The following is a 15,784-nucleotide window of genomic DNA, read 5'->3' as shown; positions in this document are numbered from 1 at the left end:
ATGAGTGACCGTCCCAAAGTCACCCAGTGAGCTTCAGGGTTAAGCAGGGACTAAATTCTGGACCTCCCAGGTCTCCAGTTGAATACTGTAATCACCACAGTAGGGTTGCCCTGTACTGGCACAAGAAATGATACCATGTGTGTCAAGGATGATATACAGGTTTTTAATACAGTGATAAAATATGGACGCAGAATATAAACAAGTGAAAGAACGCTAATATTACCCTCTTCACTGGCTGTCCCAGTGCCCTGAATAGGCAGGGGGTTGCTCTGTGAGCCTGCAAACGTGCCTCCGAGAGTGACGCACCAGTTCCTCTCCTCAGGCCAAAAATGAAAGACCATGCCTCTTGCATGGATCTGATGAGTTACTTTCTCCCACTACCACAGAGTCAGTCAAGTAGATGCCCAGGCTCCCACCACCACCACCACCACTTCCTGGAAGCAAAGCTGCTCCAGAAAGGCAAATGGGTTCATTCTCACCACAAAGGCAGGCTTTATGATAGTTGTCTGGAAGTGACCTTCCCTGGCCATTCTATCTCTGCTGCTCTTCCTAACAAGATAAATCCATAAGGCTTTGGCACAGCTCCAAGAAAGTATTTAGGCTTTTGGACATGGTGAACCACCCACAGGAAGGGGTTCATGGAACCCACCGTCTTCCACAGCCTCCTGATCCGCAGGACTCTTAAGGTAAACTCAAACAGCCTTTATTTGTAAGTCTTTGCCTCTAGTTACTGTACTGAGGCCCTGCCAGCCTAGAGGTTTTGTTCAGGGTAAGGTCATAAGCCTCCCTTCCCCTCTTCCCAGCTCGGCAGGCCCAAAATGTCCAACTATCTGGGTGTGAAGTACTTGCCCTCCTGGTGGCATGCCTCTCTGGAACAAGGCTTGCTTGTTCCTACAGGAGAGGCTTCCCCAGTCTCCCTGTACTTGAGGCTTTGACTGCTTCTATGCCAGGTATTAAGGTTTACGTTTGGTTGTACCAGCAGCTCCTTCATCTCTCCCTGCCAGGTCCTTCCAGACTCCTTGCCAGAAGAAGCCAGGGCTGAGGACTGCAGGAGGGATCTTCCCCTTTCTTGCAGTTTTCAAGTTTTTATTATTTTCTACCTATAAAACAAATGATCATTCAAAAGACATCGGACATACTGGGTTATGATCTTATTTTCTTTGCACTTAATGTATATATCAGCCCCACCTTCATCTGGTGTGGCATACAACATTCCTTCCAGGACCAGCCTCCTGCCACATCCCAGCACTTAATAGCCTGCTTGGGATGAGCCCCAGCTGTTGCTGATGCAGTTCCACTCTCCCCCAGCTGGACTAGCCCAGCCTTACTGACTGGAAGCCCTCTCAGACAACCTACCATGTCACCTAGCTGCTTGGGAAACTGCGTCCACAGTGTGAGAATGACTTGGTGAGTCCTAGCAGTCTCTTACAGAGACTGACAAAGTTTACTACAAAGTTCACTTAATAACCGGTACAGACTGTACAATACATATCTCTCCTCTTATTGCATAACTGCTAAATTTATGAAGAAGTCTTTAATGAGGGATTTTGTCAAAGGCCATTTGAAAGGCCAGATGAGCTAAGCTGACCAGATGTTTCCAAGCTGCAACCAATTCAAGCATGAAAGCAATGCGTTCACATATCCATGAAGGCAATAACCCATGCCGGCTTATTCCCAGAATTTTGAGATAAATTATCCTGAAACATGGAAGATCCATTTGGAGTTAATGAACACTGATAGACCTAAACTCCACAGATTTGTCTAGATGTTTTAAATAGTCATTTAAATCAGTGATGCCATCACCACATTTTGTGGTAGAGAATTCCATACGTGAATTATGCAGGAAGTAATAACAGTAGCTCTGACTCAAAGGACTGCATCACATTCTAGATGTCCAGACACATAGAAGAAGAACACAGTATACAAATCAAGAGCTGCTTTCTAAGTCTACATGTCACTTTGCAAAGTTTTCTGACTTTGTTAAGAGTGAAGTAATACAATCAAACCAGATGGACTGAGGAAAAGCAGACAATAGAGAAAAAACAGAAAAGTGTGAATGTGGAGGCTTCAAATCTGCCTGGCTAGCTGCCTTTAAATGTTAAGAATGCTCGTGTCCCTTGGAGGCATGAACAGATTCTTGCATCTGAGAGTTTTAGAACAGTGAGGTTGTAAAAATGAAATTATATATTGATATCACTGAAGTCTGCTATGTCAATAGCCATAAAGGAAATAAGAATTAATCCAAATAAATAAGAACTTTTAGATGAGGGATTCACATGTCAAGCAACTGAAAACCACAAATTAACTTTAACAACAACAGGACTGGCTTTGTTTTCGACAGGTACTTGTAAGTCAAATGGAAAAGAAAAGGCATAAACAGAAATTGGACAGCAAGGGTCTTGCGGCCATACAACCAGGATCCTCTGCCAAAAATGGAAAGTCATGAAGAGTGTCGAGACAATTCTGAGATTCATGTTTTGCACTTCAGGTTCCATTCAATTTTGTAGGGCTTAAGACAAGTTCCTATAGTCCACATATTGTACATGTGAGCAGTTATGCTGATGAAATGGCATGGGGCAGCATTCTCATCAGAGAGAAGTCCCTTTCACACTCAGGGCTGAAGTTCTTCCACAAAATGACAAAGAAACATAGAAACAGAGCGAGTCAGAAGGGGCCTCCCAAGCCATCTAGTCTGACCCCCGGGTCCAGCCAGCTCCTGTCATGACATGCCTACCATGTGTGTGTCTAGCCTATCCTTGAACACCCTCACCAATGGGGCTTCAACCACCTCCCATGGAAGTCCATTCCATACCCCTGGGGTCCTAACTGTCAGGAAATACTTCCTGACATCCAAATTGAACCTTGGCTCCCCGAGCTTGGCTCCCGTGGGGCACATCCTGCCTTCTTCTGAAGGGGAGAACAGGTCTCTATCCACTTCTGTGTGACACCCCCTCACGTATATGTCCCTAACAGATCCCTTCAGAGTCTCCTCTTCTCCAGCCTGAAAAGACCCAGTTCCCTCGGTCTCACCTCATATGGCTTTCCCTGCCATCCAGCCACCATCCTTGTGGCCCTACACTTCACTGACTCTAAGCTGGCTAAATCCTTCCTGTAACGTGGAGCCCAGAACTGAACACAGTACTCCAGTTGCGGGCACACCAGATTCATATAAAGTGGTAGGAATACCTCTCTCAATCTAGAAGTCACACTTCTGGCTATGCAACCAAGGTGGCATTTGCCCTCTTGACCACCACATCACACTGTTGACTCAAGTACATCAATGGGAATTCATAGGTATGTGTGCAAGATAGTCCATATGCACTAACTTTTCCTGGATTGTATCACTGGGTTATTTGACACCAATATGAAGTCTGAATTCTCCTTTCAGGACCTCTGTATGACTGCTTTCATTATTAACAGTACTTATCTGCCACATACCAGCTATTGACTTATTTTTCTATTCAGCCATCTCTGTGTTCCCATTGTACAAATGGCTAGGAAGCTGAGGGTGACTGCACTGATCCTTATACCAAATGGCTACAAGTCAGCCTTTAAGCAAAATCTACAGAAATCCAACCAGCTGTTCTGAAAATATTCCAAGGTATTCATTCCTTTAGTATTGTCTTATCAACTAGTAACAGCACAGGCAGAATTCAAGTTACCTCGTGTCCTTCTAATACTTGACCCAGTCTCGCACTTATAGATACTATATTCTCTCTTCTTTCAGGTTTTGTGTTGTTATAGATACAGGATTCCCCTCCTACAGACTTCATTTGAGATACAACCTTCAAGACCCATTAAGCCCGCACTTCTGCCACTGTTCAACCATGGTGTTTATTGTTAAACAGTGTCCTTCAGTACACACATCCCAAATCTCTTGAGAGTGAGCTAAGCTCAATTGTGTGCTAAAGTGAAATGGGAAGATTTCAAGAAAAGATTTGGAGAGGAAGGCCCTGACCCTGTGTGCTCATCTTCTGGAAAAATAATGGGATGGAGGATACTCAGTAGCAACAGGATTCAAGCCTGTGATTCATCATTTCAAAACATGGATGGAAATGGAGTAAGTAGAGACTTCAAGAAAGAACAAGCAATGTAGCTGCAACCATACATAGCTTACAGTTAGGATCTTGGGTTGAGGGAATACTAGACTGGCTGCAAAGATCAGTTCGTTTTCTCTCTCTCGTGTTTCCTACTAAAAAACAAAACAAACACTGTTCTCCAAATTCAAATAAAAAGAAGTTGCAAATGAAGCAAAGACAGGAGATAGGTAACACCCCAGAGCAGTAAAATGACTAGGACAGAGCAGGGATAGGTACTGGCAGGGCATATTTAAAAGCAGTTTTCAGGAGCTCAAATGCTCTCTCCTTCTTACTCTCTTTCTCACACATTTATCCAGAGAATATATTTGGACTTCATGATGGACAAAACCTAGTAAGCTGAGTCTGGACTCTAAAGCAGGCGGTTGCCCTGCAGCTCCCTGCCCTGACTCTATTTGCCAGCCCTGCCACCTGCTGCCATGGCCAGGCTTGTTGCTGCAGTAGCAGAAAGCTGCAATTTCTTTTACAACAAGGCATGCAGGAAGCACACACATTCTTAGGAAAAAAGAACAGAATTCAGGATCATGATTTTGCTTCCTAGCATAGTGAGCATTCCCTGTGCCCCTTATTTTAAAGGAAAATCACTGGGGTTTGCTGCTAACGGGCTCTCAAATATTGATGGCAAAATCAGTAGTGTGACAATAGCAGCAGTGAGGTGCACAGTCCCAATGGGCTGGGAGGAAAATGATGCACCCTGCTCTGTGTTCTGACTCCATCCTAAAACAGAAATAGGATTCAGTATTCATCTGTTAGGAATTTAACAATACGCTGGCAAGTGTAGAGAGCAGGGTCTTCTTAGTCACAGCACCCTTGCAGATCTCTCAGCTGGTTCCAATCTCAATCCTTGCCATATTGCAAGTAAAATAAAACTACATACTGCAATACATTATATTTGGGGCTGGCTTTGGTGATTTCTTGAACACTTAGCTTACCCTAGAATGCTGCTGCTAGTCTGCTAACCATTATCAACCCTAGGAAACCCATCCTGACAGTTTTGAAATACTTTCACTGGCACCATTTTATGTCATTCTAGTACCAGGTAACTCCCTTTGCTTTCAGTTCTGGTAAAACAATTGCTAAATGCCCCTGTTCTATTTCCACTGTTTTAATAATGCTATGACGTGCTGTTTTCTTTATGCTGATTCTTAACTACACACCAAGAATATATTTTTGAAGGGCAAGTCTTTTTTTTAAATAAATAAGCATATTGTGAAATATATCATAGGCTTATGCTTGAGTCTTCCGTAAGAAGTGCAGCTGATGTGATACAAATGATTTTAGCAGCTGCTTTATCCTCTGAAATAGGTCAGAAAACCCCTTCCTTCCTACTGGTCCTCTGAAGCATCAATGTGGCCGAGTAGCAGCTTCCCCCTCTCCACTATCCCTGCTTCCTAATCAACCCCATTTCAAGTGCTGGAAGCAGGCTATGATTAGGGTACATATATGTTTCCGCAATGGCACTCCAGCAGTTGAGCAGATATTTTGTGTAACTGGCCTCCTGCTGTGCAAATGGCTGCTCACTTGACCTCTGAAAAATCATCTCCAAGTTGGTGAGTGGAAGAGTGGCAAAGAAGCAGTGTTGCAAACAACCAGCCTCTAATGGCTCCTTGTCATTGGGCACGGGACAATCTGTCCTTACAAGTGGGGAGAGGAGGAAGAACGTTCTCTCTCATCCTCTGCATCATCCATCATGGATATTTCCTTCATTTCAGTTCCAGACATTTCAGGCAGAGCTGTCTCAATAACCCAGTTTAGTCTTATGCCTTTAGTTTCTTACATCACAGCTGAAGCTTTCCCAAGACATCCTGCATAGACTTTATTAGATGTAGCTCATATATTGTCTATAAAAGTAGAGAAGGAAGTATCATTAGTGAAGTACCAAGGGGAACTGAGGAGATCTAACAGTTCAGTATTATGCAATATAACATAAGGAAATCAATTTCTAACTTCTTCTCAAACTTCTAGTGACATATGAAGGATCTCTCAAATACAACAGGGATATAAGAGATGTAACCTGTAATCCAAAATTTGTTATTTCCAAAATCTATTAGCTAATGAAACCAATAGTATCTATCCTCTTTTCTTTTGGATCTGTAACTCCACTATTTCCTCTTTTTGCTGCTTGTTTTTCTTGCTGTCCTAAGGATTATTTGCTAACTCTCTGCTATTTCAAGTTTAGAGACTATTTCATTCCTTTAGGATGCAATCCGCTGCATGATTAGACCGGGGCGGGGGGGGATCCAATTCAAGCATGGCCCAAACAGTCTAAACAGTACATGGAAAAGTTGGTTGCCAGAGCAAAAGAGGCACATGTTGCTCTCCAAGAGCGCTCAGCTTCAGTTTAGGACACAGACAACAATGGGAGTAAGGGAGGGAGGGAAGACCATTTAATTTCAAGCAAACATTAGCTCTTCCATAATTCTGCAATGTCACTCATGTGCTTAAGGGCAGAAGAGCAGGGGACATCACTCACATCGTAACATAAATGAATTTTCACAGAGCAAGCAACAAAAAGGGAATATTTAAAATAATTAAATCTGAATCTGGAAGAGGAGGGATGGCTCTCATGTAAATGAGTGGAAGCTGGAAGGCAGCCCAGCAGGTCAGCCAAGGAATGGCACGCCTCTATAGAGGAAAGGATGATTAAGCCTTTAGACCTGCCAGTCTTTAAGGTGAGGGCTCTCTCCAGAGAATTCATCCAGGACTGAATGCATCATATGAGACCACGGATGAGGCCTGACTGTAATGAAAAACCTTCTCCCCTTCAGCACAGTGGCTACAATAAAGTGAAAGTGGTTACTAACTGGGAAAATAGTTCTGGATAAGCCGTTGTGGCTTAGAATATTGATGCAAAGCTATGTCAGCAGAACTGTACAGACAGAGGGTCAGCCCTGTCCCAGATGGCAAATCTATCTGCTGAGTCTGGTGTTAAAGAAATGTTGGGGAAGAGCCCAGGCTTGGACAAAAGAGGTCAAGAATTAAGGTCACTAGTAACCACAGTCTGAATGCAAAAGAAGCGATCACACCAAGCAGACAGCGAATGTGTGGCATGAGATGGGCAGAATCGGTGAGAGAGAAGAAAACATTGCTAAACACTCCACAGAAGTGAATCTATCCATGTCTGTATCTGTGGCAAGGTATACAATGCTGGATAGAAATAAGAATGAACTAAATTCTATTAGTACACTTGGATCAGTCTGAGTGTAGGCAGGCTAGAGTGGGATAAGAGAGCTCTTCTGGGACACCAGTAAAGCTGGCTCAAGCCCAGGCAGGTTTCCCTGGCTTTCATAAGCAGATTTCTCTGGAAATACTCATAAAACACATCTGAATTCCCCTGGGAAGCTTTGGCCAAGCAGTGGAGGAAGGGATGGCTGTTGATCCTACACAGAACAATTTCACACTATTGACAGGAAAGAGAAACTGCAAAATAGGAAAGAGGGAAGGCACAACAGCAGAGAAAGGATCAGGATTCCATCCAGGGCCACATGAGCACCGCGAACACACACTTTTTGCTTTTTCAAAAAGTTTAGAAATAGTAAGAAAGAACCAGGATGTCCCTTCAACAGAGATCTACAGGATGTTTCAGAAATCTTACATGCTAAGGAAACAGCCCGGAATTTCCTTTCAGAGCTTTGTATATTTCTGACCACATGTTTATGAGAAGCAAACAGAGGGCTCCTCCCATATTACCCCAAAGCAGCCTTTTCAGAGGAAAGCTCCACGCGGTGGACTCACCGAGGTGTTCTGGCACTGGATGCTGGTGCTGTTAAAGCGCAGGGCAGTGACACGGGTGGGGTTACCAGGGATATGGAAGATGCACTCGTAATTGCGCTGTCCGGACTGTGGCTGTGGCAGGTTTTTGGCTGTTAAGGTGATGGGCTTCACCACACCCACAGGGATATATATCTGGGTAGATGGAAGGATCTGTGGGCAATCCTGTGAGAAAGTGGAAAAAACGACAGGTTTTGAATCAGCAGAGAGAAAACATGGAATAGATCTGCATCTCCACTAAGTGGCACGATAGCCCACACTAGGATCTTCACATTCCAGTGGTCATGATCAGCCCACAACAAGATCACAGCAAAACAGGTGTTTAGCATGCTAACCTTATCCAAAATACAGGAGTTCTGGCAGAGTAAACTGAGTGCTTACAGTTTGCTCAGCATTGAGATGATATACTTTGCTGGCAGCTGACCTCAAATGAATACTCTCAAACGTATAAGCTTCTCATTCCCATCAACCTACTTTAGCTAATGGAGTCTTCCAGCTTATTGCCATCACATTCCAATGTTCTAGTGTCACTCTGCCAAGTCAGCCTCTTCATGTATCTCCCTTCCTTCCCAAAGGTGTATCAGTTTAGACTGACCACCCAACCCATCAAGACACTTCCTCCAGCCCTTCCATGGCCCCAAATCATGGTGTTTGCCCTGCAGTGTTGCCTGTGATCAGCCTCCCATCTGAACCATGTAAACATTGTATCCAGACCTCAGAACAGATCAATTCTTGACATTTCTACATTCAGCAACACCATTTAACATTGGAAATAAAGCACACGGTTCACAAACTAGCACAGCTGCATTCACCTGATTATAAGCAAACACTCCTAGATACGTCTACGGAGGTTATTCACAAAGGCCTGCACTCTTTCTATATGATATGCACCCATTTGAAGAACAGAAATCTTAACACCATCACCCTGTTGCCCACACTGGAAGTCATACAAAGAGTCACAAGACATATGTTGACGAGCGTTTCTTGGCTCTGTATCATACAGAGCAAACAGTTATACCCACTACAGTGGAAAGGGACACTGTACGATGTGAAAGAAGGTGCCTTGCCCCTGTAATGTTCATGTCAACAGACAGTGCAAGAGCTAGTGTGCTATTCTCTCCCCCCCCCCGCATTATTCCAGATTAATTTCTTAAACCAAAATAACAGCTGAGGTTAACGGGGCTCCAAGATGGTATGATTAGGATATGCATGTGCCCAGGTTTGTTTATTAGTCCAGCTGAAGTTCTCAGCCCATTTGACCAGTAGCTTGTGTGCCTATTTACTGCAAGGGGAACAATATTAGACTACACGGACAATGTGGAGGGGACAATCCTGTTTCAGGCATCAGCTGTAAACCGGGAAAAGGAAGGATCTTCCTGCACCAAACCTGTGGTTTCCTGAGAATTTCATCACTCAACCTGACTGAACATCAGAGCCAGTCAATGTGATGCTGTGGACAGAACATTAGACTAAGATACCAGGTTTAAATGTCCAATCAGCCACGAACCCTACAAGGTGGCACTGGCCCATGTACTATTGCTAGCCTACCTTGCAGGGCTAAACAGACAACAAAAATCCATGTATGACACCCTGACTTCCTTGCAAATGGGACTGGACACAAATATATCATGTTCATAATGAAGAAAATGGGGTTTTGCCACTGAATGCTTCCTGTAACTCCTTAGGACTGACACAAACACTGCAATAAATACCAGCATACAGCATGTGTGTTACCATCCTATAGATGTAGTGACCCTGCTGACACAAAATTAGCACGTCTCATTTATAAGCAGGAATAAAAACTATAAAAAAAGCAATCTTGTCATTCCAGGTAGAGATTAAGCAGGTTTAAGGCTACTCTGTTTAAAGATCTTATCCAGTATGTGAGCTGCCAGACCTCTAAAAAAGCATGTGAAACCTTGCAAACGAACAAAATAGCTCTGGTTTTCTCAGCATGCCTGACCTAGAAAACCATCCCTGTCCTAGTACAAGGAAATCACCTGCATGTGGAACTTCTCAGAGCAGCACTTAGGTCTCCCTAGCAAGGCTCACTAGTACCGCCCATACTCTTCCAGGTAAAACCTGAATAATCAATGGCAACCAGTCCCAGCATCTGGAAGCAAAGGGGGATGCCTATTGGAAAGCAGCAGCTACACCTGACTCAGGCAGAATGCATTCCTGACTTGAGCATGAGGACCGCTAGCCTCCCGCATCATGGCAGAACCATCCCCCTCTTTTGCATGGCTGTTCAGCACCCCAGAAAAAGCAGGTATGCAGAATCTCCAGAGCATGCTTGGCAAACATCAAGGCTGTCTCGGAGGACCACCCTGACTTCCCAAAAGCCAGGCTGTAGAACACAAGAGAGTAAGGAAAGAATAAAAATAAACAGGGCCAGGCAAGAAAACAGCCTTACATCCCAGAGGAGCACATCGTCGGTGATAATAGCCTGATGCAATCCCCAGGTCAGCCAACTTGGGGGGCAAAGATAGCCCTGCTTTAAATAACAGGGCGTGGGGAGAACAACATGTTTTGAAGCAAACTGCTACAGGCTAAGCAACTCTGCCTGGTAGCCTGAAGACCTATTCATCAGAGGCTCCAACAGGTGGCAGACCAACTCTTTTCCCTGGCTAGGCTGAAGTTTAGTCTAGCTCACCCAAGGCTCATTTCAGGAAAAAGCTCCTCACAGAGGCAAAACCAGCAGTGGGGGTGTATGTGTTCCTTTCTATTCCTGGAACTCTGTCAAACTACAGAAGGACCAGGTATCTCAAAGAGTTTTACTGGTCCACACATGCCCTCCACCAATGCTTGCTTCCTTCCCCTGGCTAACACAAAGTCACAAAACCCAACAGACAACCATGAAACAGCTTGGTTTGAAAATGAAAATCTCTCCCCACTGCCCCTGCAATTTTTCAGTCTTCTTGGAGTCCGAGGTCCTTCAAGCCTTTCAAGATGAATTCAACAGCCTGTTCCGTTCCGCTATCATGAAGGAGCAATCCACATGCAACCAGCTCTCTCTTCTCCTTGCTAATCCTTCTACCTATTCCAGGATGCCTTGGGTAAACTAACTAGATGCATGGGCATGAGTGCCACAGCTGCATACAGAGTGGTCAAAAGTACTTACAACACCACATTCCAGCACAAAACATGTCTCTACAGAGGGCTAGGCAAATACAGTGCATAAGCTAATGTCCTTCCTCCCCAAACATGTACACAATTTTCTGACAGGCTCTTTGAGCCAGAGCCCACGCAATCCTGCTACGTCACAGGATCAGCGTCCATGGGGAGCTGTGTCTCACCCAGCAAAAATTCTGTCCTGCTAAAAAACAGGAAGCACCTGGTGCTTCAGAGCCTTTGCTAAAGAGTTTCACGGCTCAGCACTCATGAGGTCAGACTGGAAACTACTCCATATGAATATATATGAATATGAGAGACCCTGATGCTGGCCAGGCTTTCCCCAGATGTTCACTCCTCTGGAGCAGCCAAATGAGAACACTCCCTTGCACAAACTCCACATGCATGTCATCTGCTCAGCCAGGTTGCATATGTTCAGTTTGACTCTTCTGGGACAACAAGCACTGAAATTTGGAAAGAGTGCTGAGTCAGTGTCAGCATCCAGTCGAAAAGCAAGTTGCCAGCTCTCAAGATTGAAGAGAACAATAAGAAAATGTCTAACTCCTCCTCTCTGTCAGCCAATTCATTCCTCCCTATCCCCTTGTCTCTGTCCCTGATGCAGATCATGTATCTATCACACAGGCATGTATATACTCCTACACCTACCTTCTCCGCTGAAAACAAAAGCATTGCACGTTTAAAAAAGGTGACTAGCATGGGATACCATGCTGTCTGCCTCTGTTCTAAGACATACCTGCCAGTCTCATATGTGAGAATGGCCTCCCACTCCAAGTATGGCCCCAGGACCAATCCAGCTCCCCACCTTTGACTTAAGACAATAATTTCCTTTTGCTTCTCTATTTTAGCTATGTCCCTGAATTTAAAATTTAAATTCCAATTTGTTAGAATTCTCCATATTAAATACCTGCCTTGAAAGTATGCATTCAACAGTTCAAAAATAAGCATTCCTCTGTCCTGCCTGCAAACTCAACAAATCTTGTTTTATTAGGATATAATTTTGTCCTAGTATCTGAATCACAGACCATTCAGAAGTCTTGAATTGTTGGGTTTTTTTAAATAGTTGAACAGCTGAGGCATGAAGTAGAGAAATTTAGTCCCGCTATCTAAGCAAGGATCTCTGTTATTTTAAGAATTGCTGTACATACAAACAAACATAATGCTGTGTATTTATGGGACAACAAGGGAAAAAGTCTCAAAACCAAGTGAATTAGGACACACAATTCACAGAGGCAACAGAGAAGCCTCAGCACAACATCTGTTCAAAGGCAAATAGAATTATGCAATAAAAGGTCAGGGGAATCCTTCTCTGATGCTGCCGTGCTGTTCCAATGAATATTCCCAATGTACTAAACTACAGAACCCTATGGCCAGAGCAAGCCCCTGACATATAACATAACATAACATAACATAACATAACACTCCCCTCTATTTTTCTCTTTCAAATACAGTGCACACACATTATCTGTCCAGGTACTGCTGCCTGGTATACCCTTAATTTGCAGCATGAATTTAAGAAACACTGAATGAGAAGCAAGTGAGAAAGGGTTAAGGGCCTGTGTGGGCACTGCATTTAAGCTTTCCATTACACCTCTCTGGCCAAAACCCACAAGGTACAGACAACTTGCAATTCAGCCAGACCAAGGTTTGCCTAAAATAGCACTAAGGATTAATCCTATGTTTGTGGAAAGACAGCATCCGAAGAGTAGGATGCATTTCTATCCTAAATCTGTCCTCAAACATATGCATGAGGTACCAAGAATGTATTCAGAGGTCCCACTTTAAAAGCTTAATTTTGGAAGTCATGAGAGAATAAGATGTCTGGAGTGAAAACTAAGGCTTGTTTGTTCCATCCATAGCAACCTACCACTAAGAGCATAAGCCTAGTGGTATTTTGTCTGTCCTGCTTCCCTACAGAAATAGGAATGACTGAGGCCGTATCTGAAGAAGAAACAAGTTCAGATCAGCTTGTCTGAACCTCTTAAAATTAGCTCAGCCTAGGGATGCCAATTTCTGAACTGATCCGTGCAGTTTTATCAGCGGTTTGATCTGCAGCAATGAACAGGTACAGGTAATAATTTAGCACTAAGCATGGAAAGCTTCAGCTGCTAATTTTTACATATCAAATCTCTGTTAAAGACACAGGAGCACTTCAACCTATTTTTTCCTGCCAGCTGGCAACTCTGGATGAGCATGAGTGAACACAGAGCAGTACAATAGCTAGACTCTTGTCATGCACTGTTCATTATTTCAGCCCTAAAGGGCTAAGGGAGGGAGTAGGTTCAGTGGGTATTGCATACATCAGGGTGCTTGCTTGCTCTTTATTTCTGGGGCCAGGTTTATCACAGAGGCTTGGCCCACATGTGATCTTCCAGGTTCAGAACAAAGAGACTTTAATCACTGTCTATGTTCTTCCAACGTAAGTTCTACTTCAGAAAAGCAGCCAGTCCTGCTGCAGCTCTCAGAAAGCATGAAGGCACAGCTTACCAAAAGCTGATGTAGCAACCCTCCTATCAAGTGGGTCTATAAAGCAATGCCCCTTTCATCCAGCTCCTCAGTTCTTTTCCATGTGAACAGGATCAGGCTCACTAACTTTAGCTGTGGCTGCCACTGTTAGTAGCAGCTGACAGAATCTGACCCATGGTAATTAAAATAAATCCCGACTTTCCTCCCACATCTCTAGCCCCTGCAAAAGCAATCATGGTGCTGGTAGCTGGTGCTGGATGAGTAACTGCCAATCTCCCGTGGTGTCTTCCTGGAGGGCCTGCACTCCCCGAGATGACAAAGGGTGGGGTGGAGGAGAAGGGGGGAATTAATTGTTCATTGCCAGAAGCTCAACCTCTTCAATCTGGAGCGACACTCATCAGCCTGGAGTGGCTGCAAGACAGGAGTCACGGTGGGAAATGACACAGGGAGACAGAAGTGAAAAATATAGCTGAGGGCCCCTCTGCTATGCCAGCACTCAGAGCAAAGGATTAGAATGGGAATCATCTAACACAAAGCAGGAGCTGTCAAGCTGGCCATAGTACTGCGGATCACAGCACAAAACCTTGAGGAGAGCACTGCCCTGCGCAGAGCAACCCATGAAAGGAATGGAATCGCAACAAGCAAGGACTAAGAGCTAAACACTGAGTCAGGCTGTGCCCAGAGGTCACACTGCTCCTCACTCAAAGTTGGAAGAAACTGAACTGGGCCAAGCAGAAAGGGGAAACTGCTAGCCATCAGGCCAAACAATGCATGATGGCTGGTTAAGTCTTAAAATGAGATTAAGAGACATGTCATAGATTAGAAGAAATGTCTCTCTTGAAAAAGGTGGACTAGAGAATGCCAGAGGAGAGAGAAGAATCGAGCAAGTCATTTCTAAAAGAACGTACAAGGCCTCAAGCCCAATCCTAGATTCACTGGCACAGGCTGTGATGGTTGCGAAGCTGTAAGGTAATGGAATTCTGCATCTGTTCAGAGATACTCTTTTCTTGTGATTGCTTCACATATTTCAGATGGATTGAATCTGACATTTGAGAAGACAGACAGACAAGTACTCTGAAAAACTGGATGGTTAAAACTAGCTACTAAGGACCTAAATTTCTCTTTTTCAATGTATCTCTTTCAAATACAACCATGTAACTAGAAAGGTGAAGGAGGGGGGGAAGGAGCTGTCAAAGGGGAAGGGGGAACCTTACACTAAACCACATAAATTGCATACGCCCAGAGAGAGAAACTAAAAGACATACTTTTAGGTAAACCCTAAAATGGACAAAGTTGCTAGCATTCAAGCTTTTCCCACATAACACTGGCCATTTGGCCCTGAAATGCTAGATCATGATTTTGCATTTATGGGAGAGAGAAGAGCTGTTTCCTAGGTTTGCATTGTCAAGTTTATGTTATCTAGTTAGGAAAAACACAGAAAGACTTCCAAGCAGCAGCAGGGGAGAGGGCATTCTTGGATGCCTGCAGACGTACGTCTGGGCCAGATCAGACAATGAAGTCTCAGGCACAAGGTTGGCTTTACATTCGATCACCCTCTCCAAGCCCAGCTTTGCTCACGTCATGTTGCATTTCAGAAAGAGCAGCCATGTTGCCCACTCTAAACTCCCCTGCCACAAGCAACTGTGCACTGGCAGAAAGATGTGGCACTCATGACAGGACTCTGACATGCCTCTTTGGCCCTAAGACTTGTTAGTTGCAGCCTAAAAGAAATGGCAGCAAAGTCTTATGGCTTCTTACAAGACTATAAACTATATTATAGCATGAGGTTTATAGGAATAGGGTCCTTTTATAGGAACAGGGTCCTTTATGAACCACAGTGTCCCTTCAAAGGAGTATGATTTCTTTTGCATCCTGATGACAAGACCAAATCGCAAAATTCCTCAAGAGAATCCATCACCAGATATATCCAAATGTTTGAGTTTTGAAGGCAAATGCAAGAGAAGCAAAAGGAGAGTTCTTTTTTCCGGGGGGCCACATTTCACTCTGGAAGAAATCCATTACAAAATACACAGCCACAGCAGTGATCATTCCATTATCCCAAGTTCACTACCCAGCATACTCAATTACTCAAAGCACACCTTGTCCCCCTAAAATCTGAAAGCCACGCTCTGCCTGGGACTCTGAAAGAATTGGTGCTCAAGCTACAAATGATTAAAGGATTAGAAATTAAGGTTTGCAAGCAAAATTGGCTTCATGCTGGCTCATTTCTGCAGGGCAGGTGGCTTGCCACTTAGAATCACTGATCTTCTTGACAATTCAAACTTTCTATCACTCAGATTAACCAGAGTTGGATGAAAAAG

At 44.1% G+C, this 15,784-nt stretch overlaps 1 protein-coding gene across 5 annotated transcripts in view; it reads right to left on the bottom strand.

The window, feature by feature from the left end:
- The window catches only part of PLXNA1 (plexin A1), a 342,839-nt gene that overhangs the window by 102,917 nt on the left and 224,138 nt on the right, over positions 1-15,784 (bottom strand). For all 5 annotated transcript variants that reach the window (XM_044451657.1, XM_044451658.1, XM_044451661.1 and 2 more), the window contains one exon: positions 7,833-8,033. In XM_044451657.1, coding sequence (XP_044307592.1) covers positions 7,833-8,033 — 201 coding nt within the window. The remainder of the gene's footprint in view (positions 1-7,832; positions 8,034-15,784) is intronic.

Source organism: Varanus komodoensis, unplaced genomic scaffold, assembly GCF_004798865.1.
Source record: "Varanus komodoensis strain SLA01 unplaced genomic scaffold, ASM479886v1 scaffold6_2, whole genome shotgun sequence".
Lineage (NCBI taxonomy): Eukaryota > Metazoa > Chordata > Lepidosauria > Squamata > Varanidae > Varanus > Varanus komodoensis.
The sequence above is the reverse complement of the archived record's forward strand: the minus strand, read 5'-3'. Positions and strand labels throughout refer to the sequence as shown.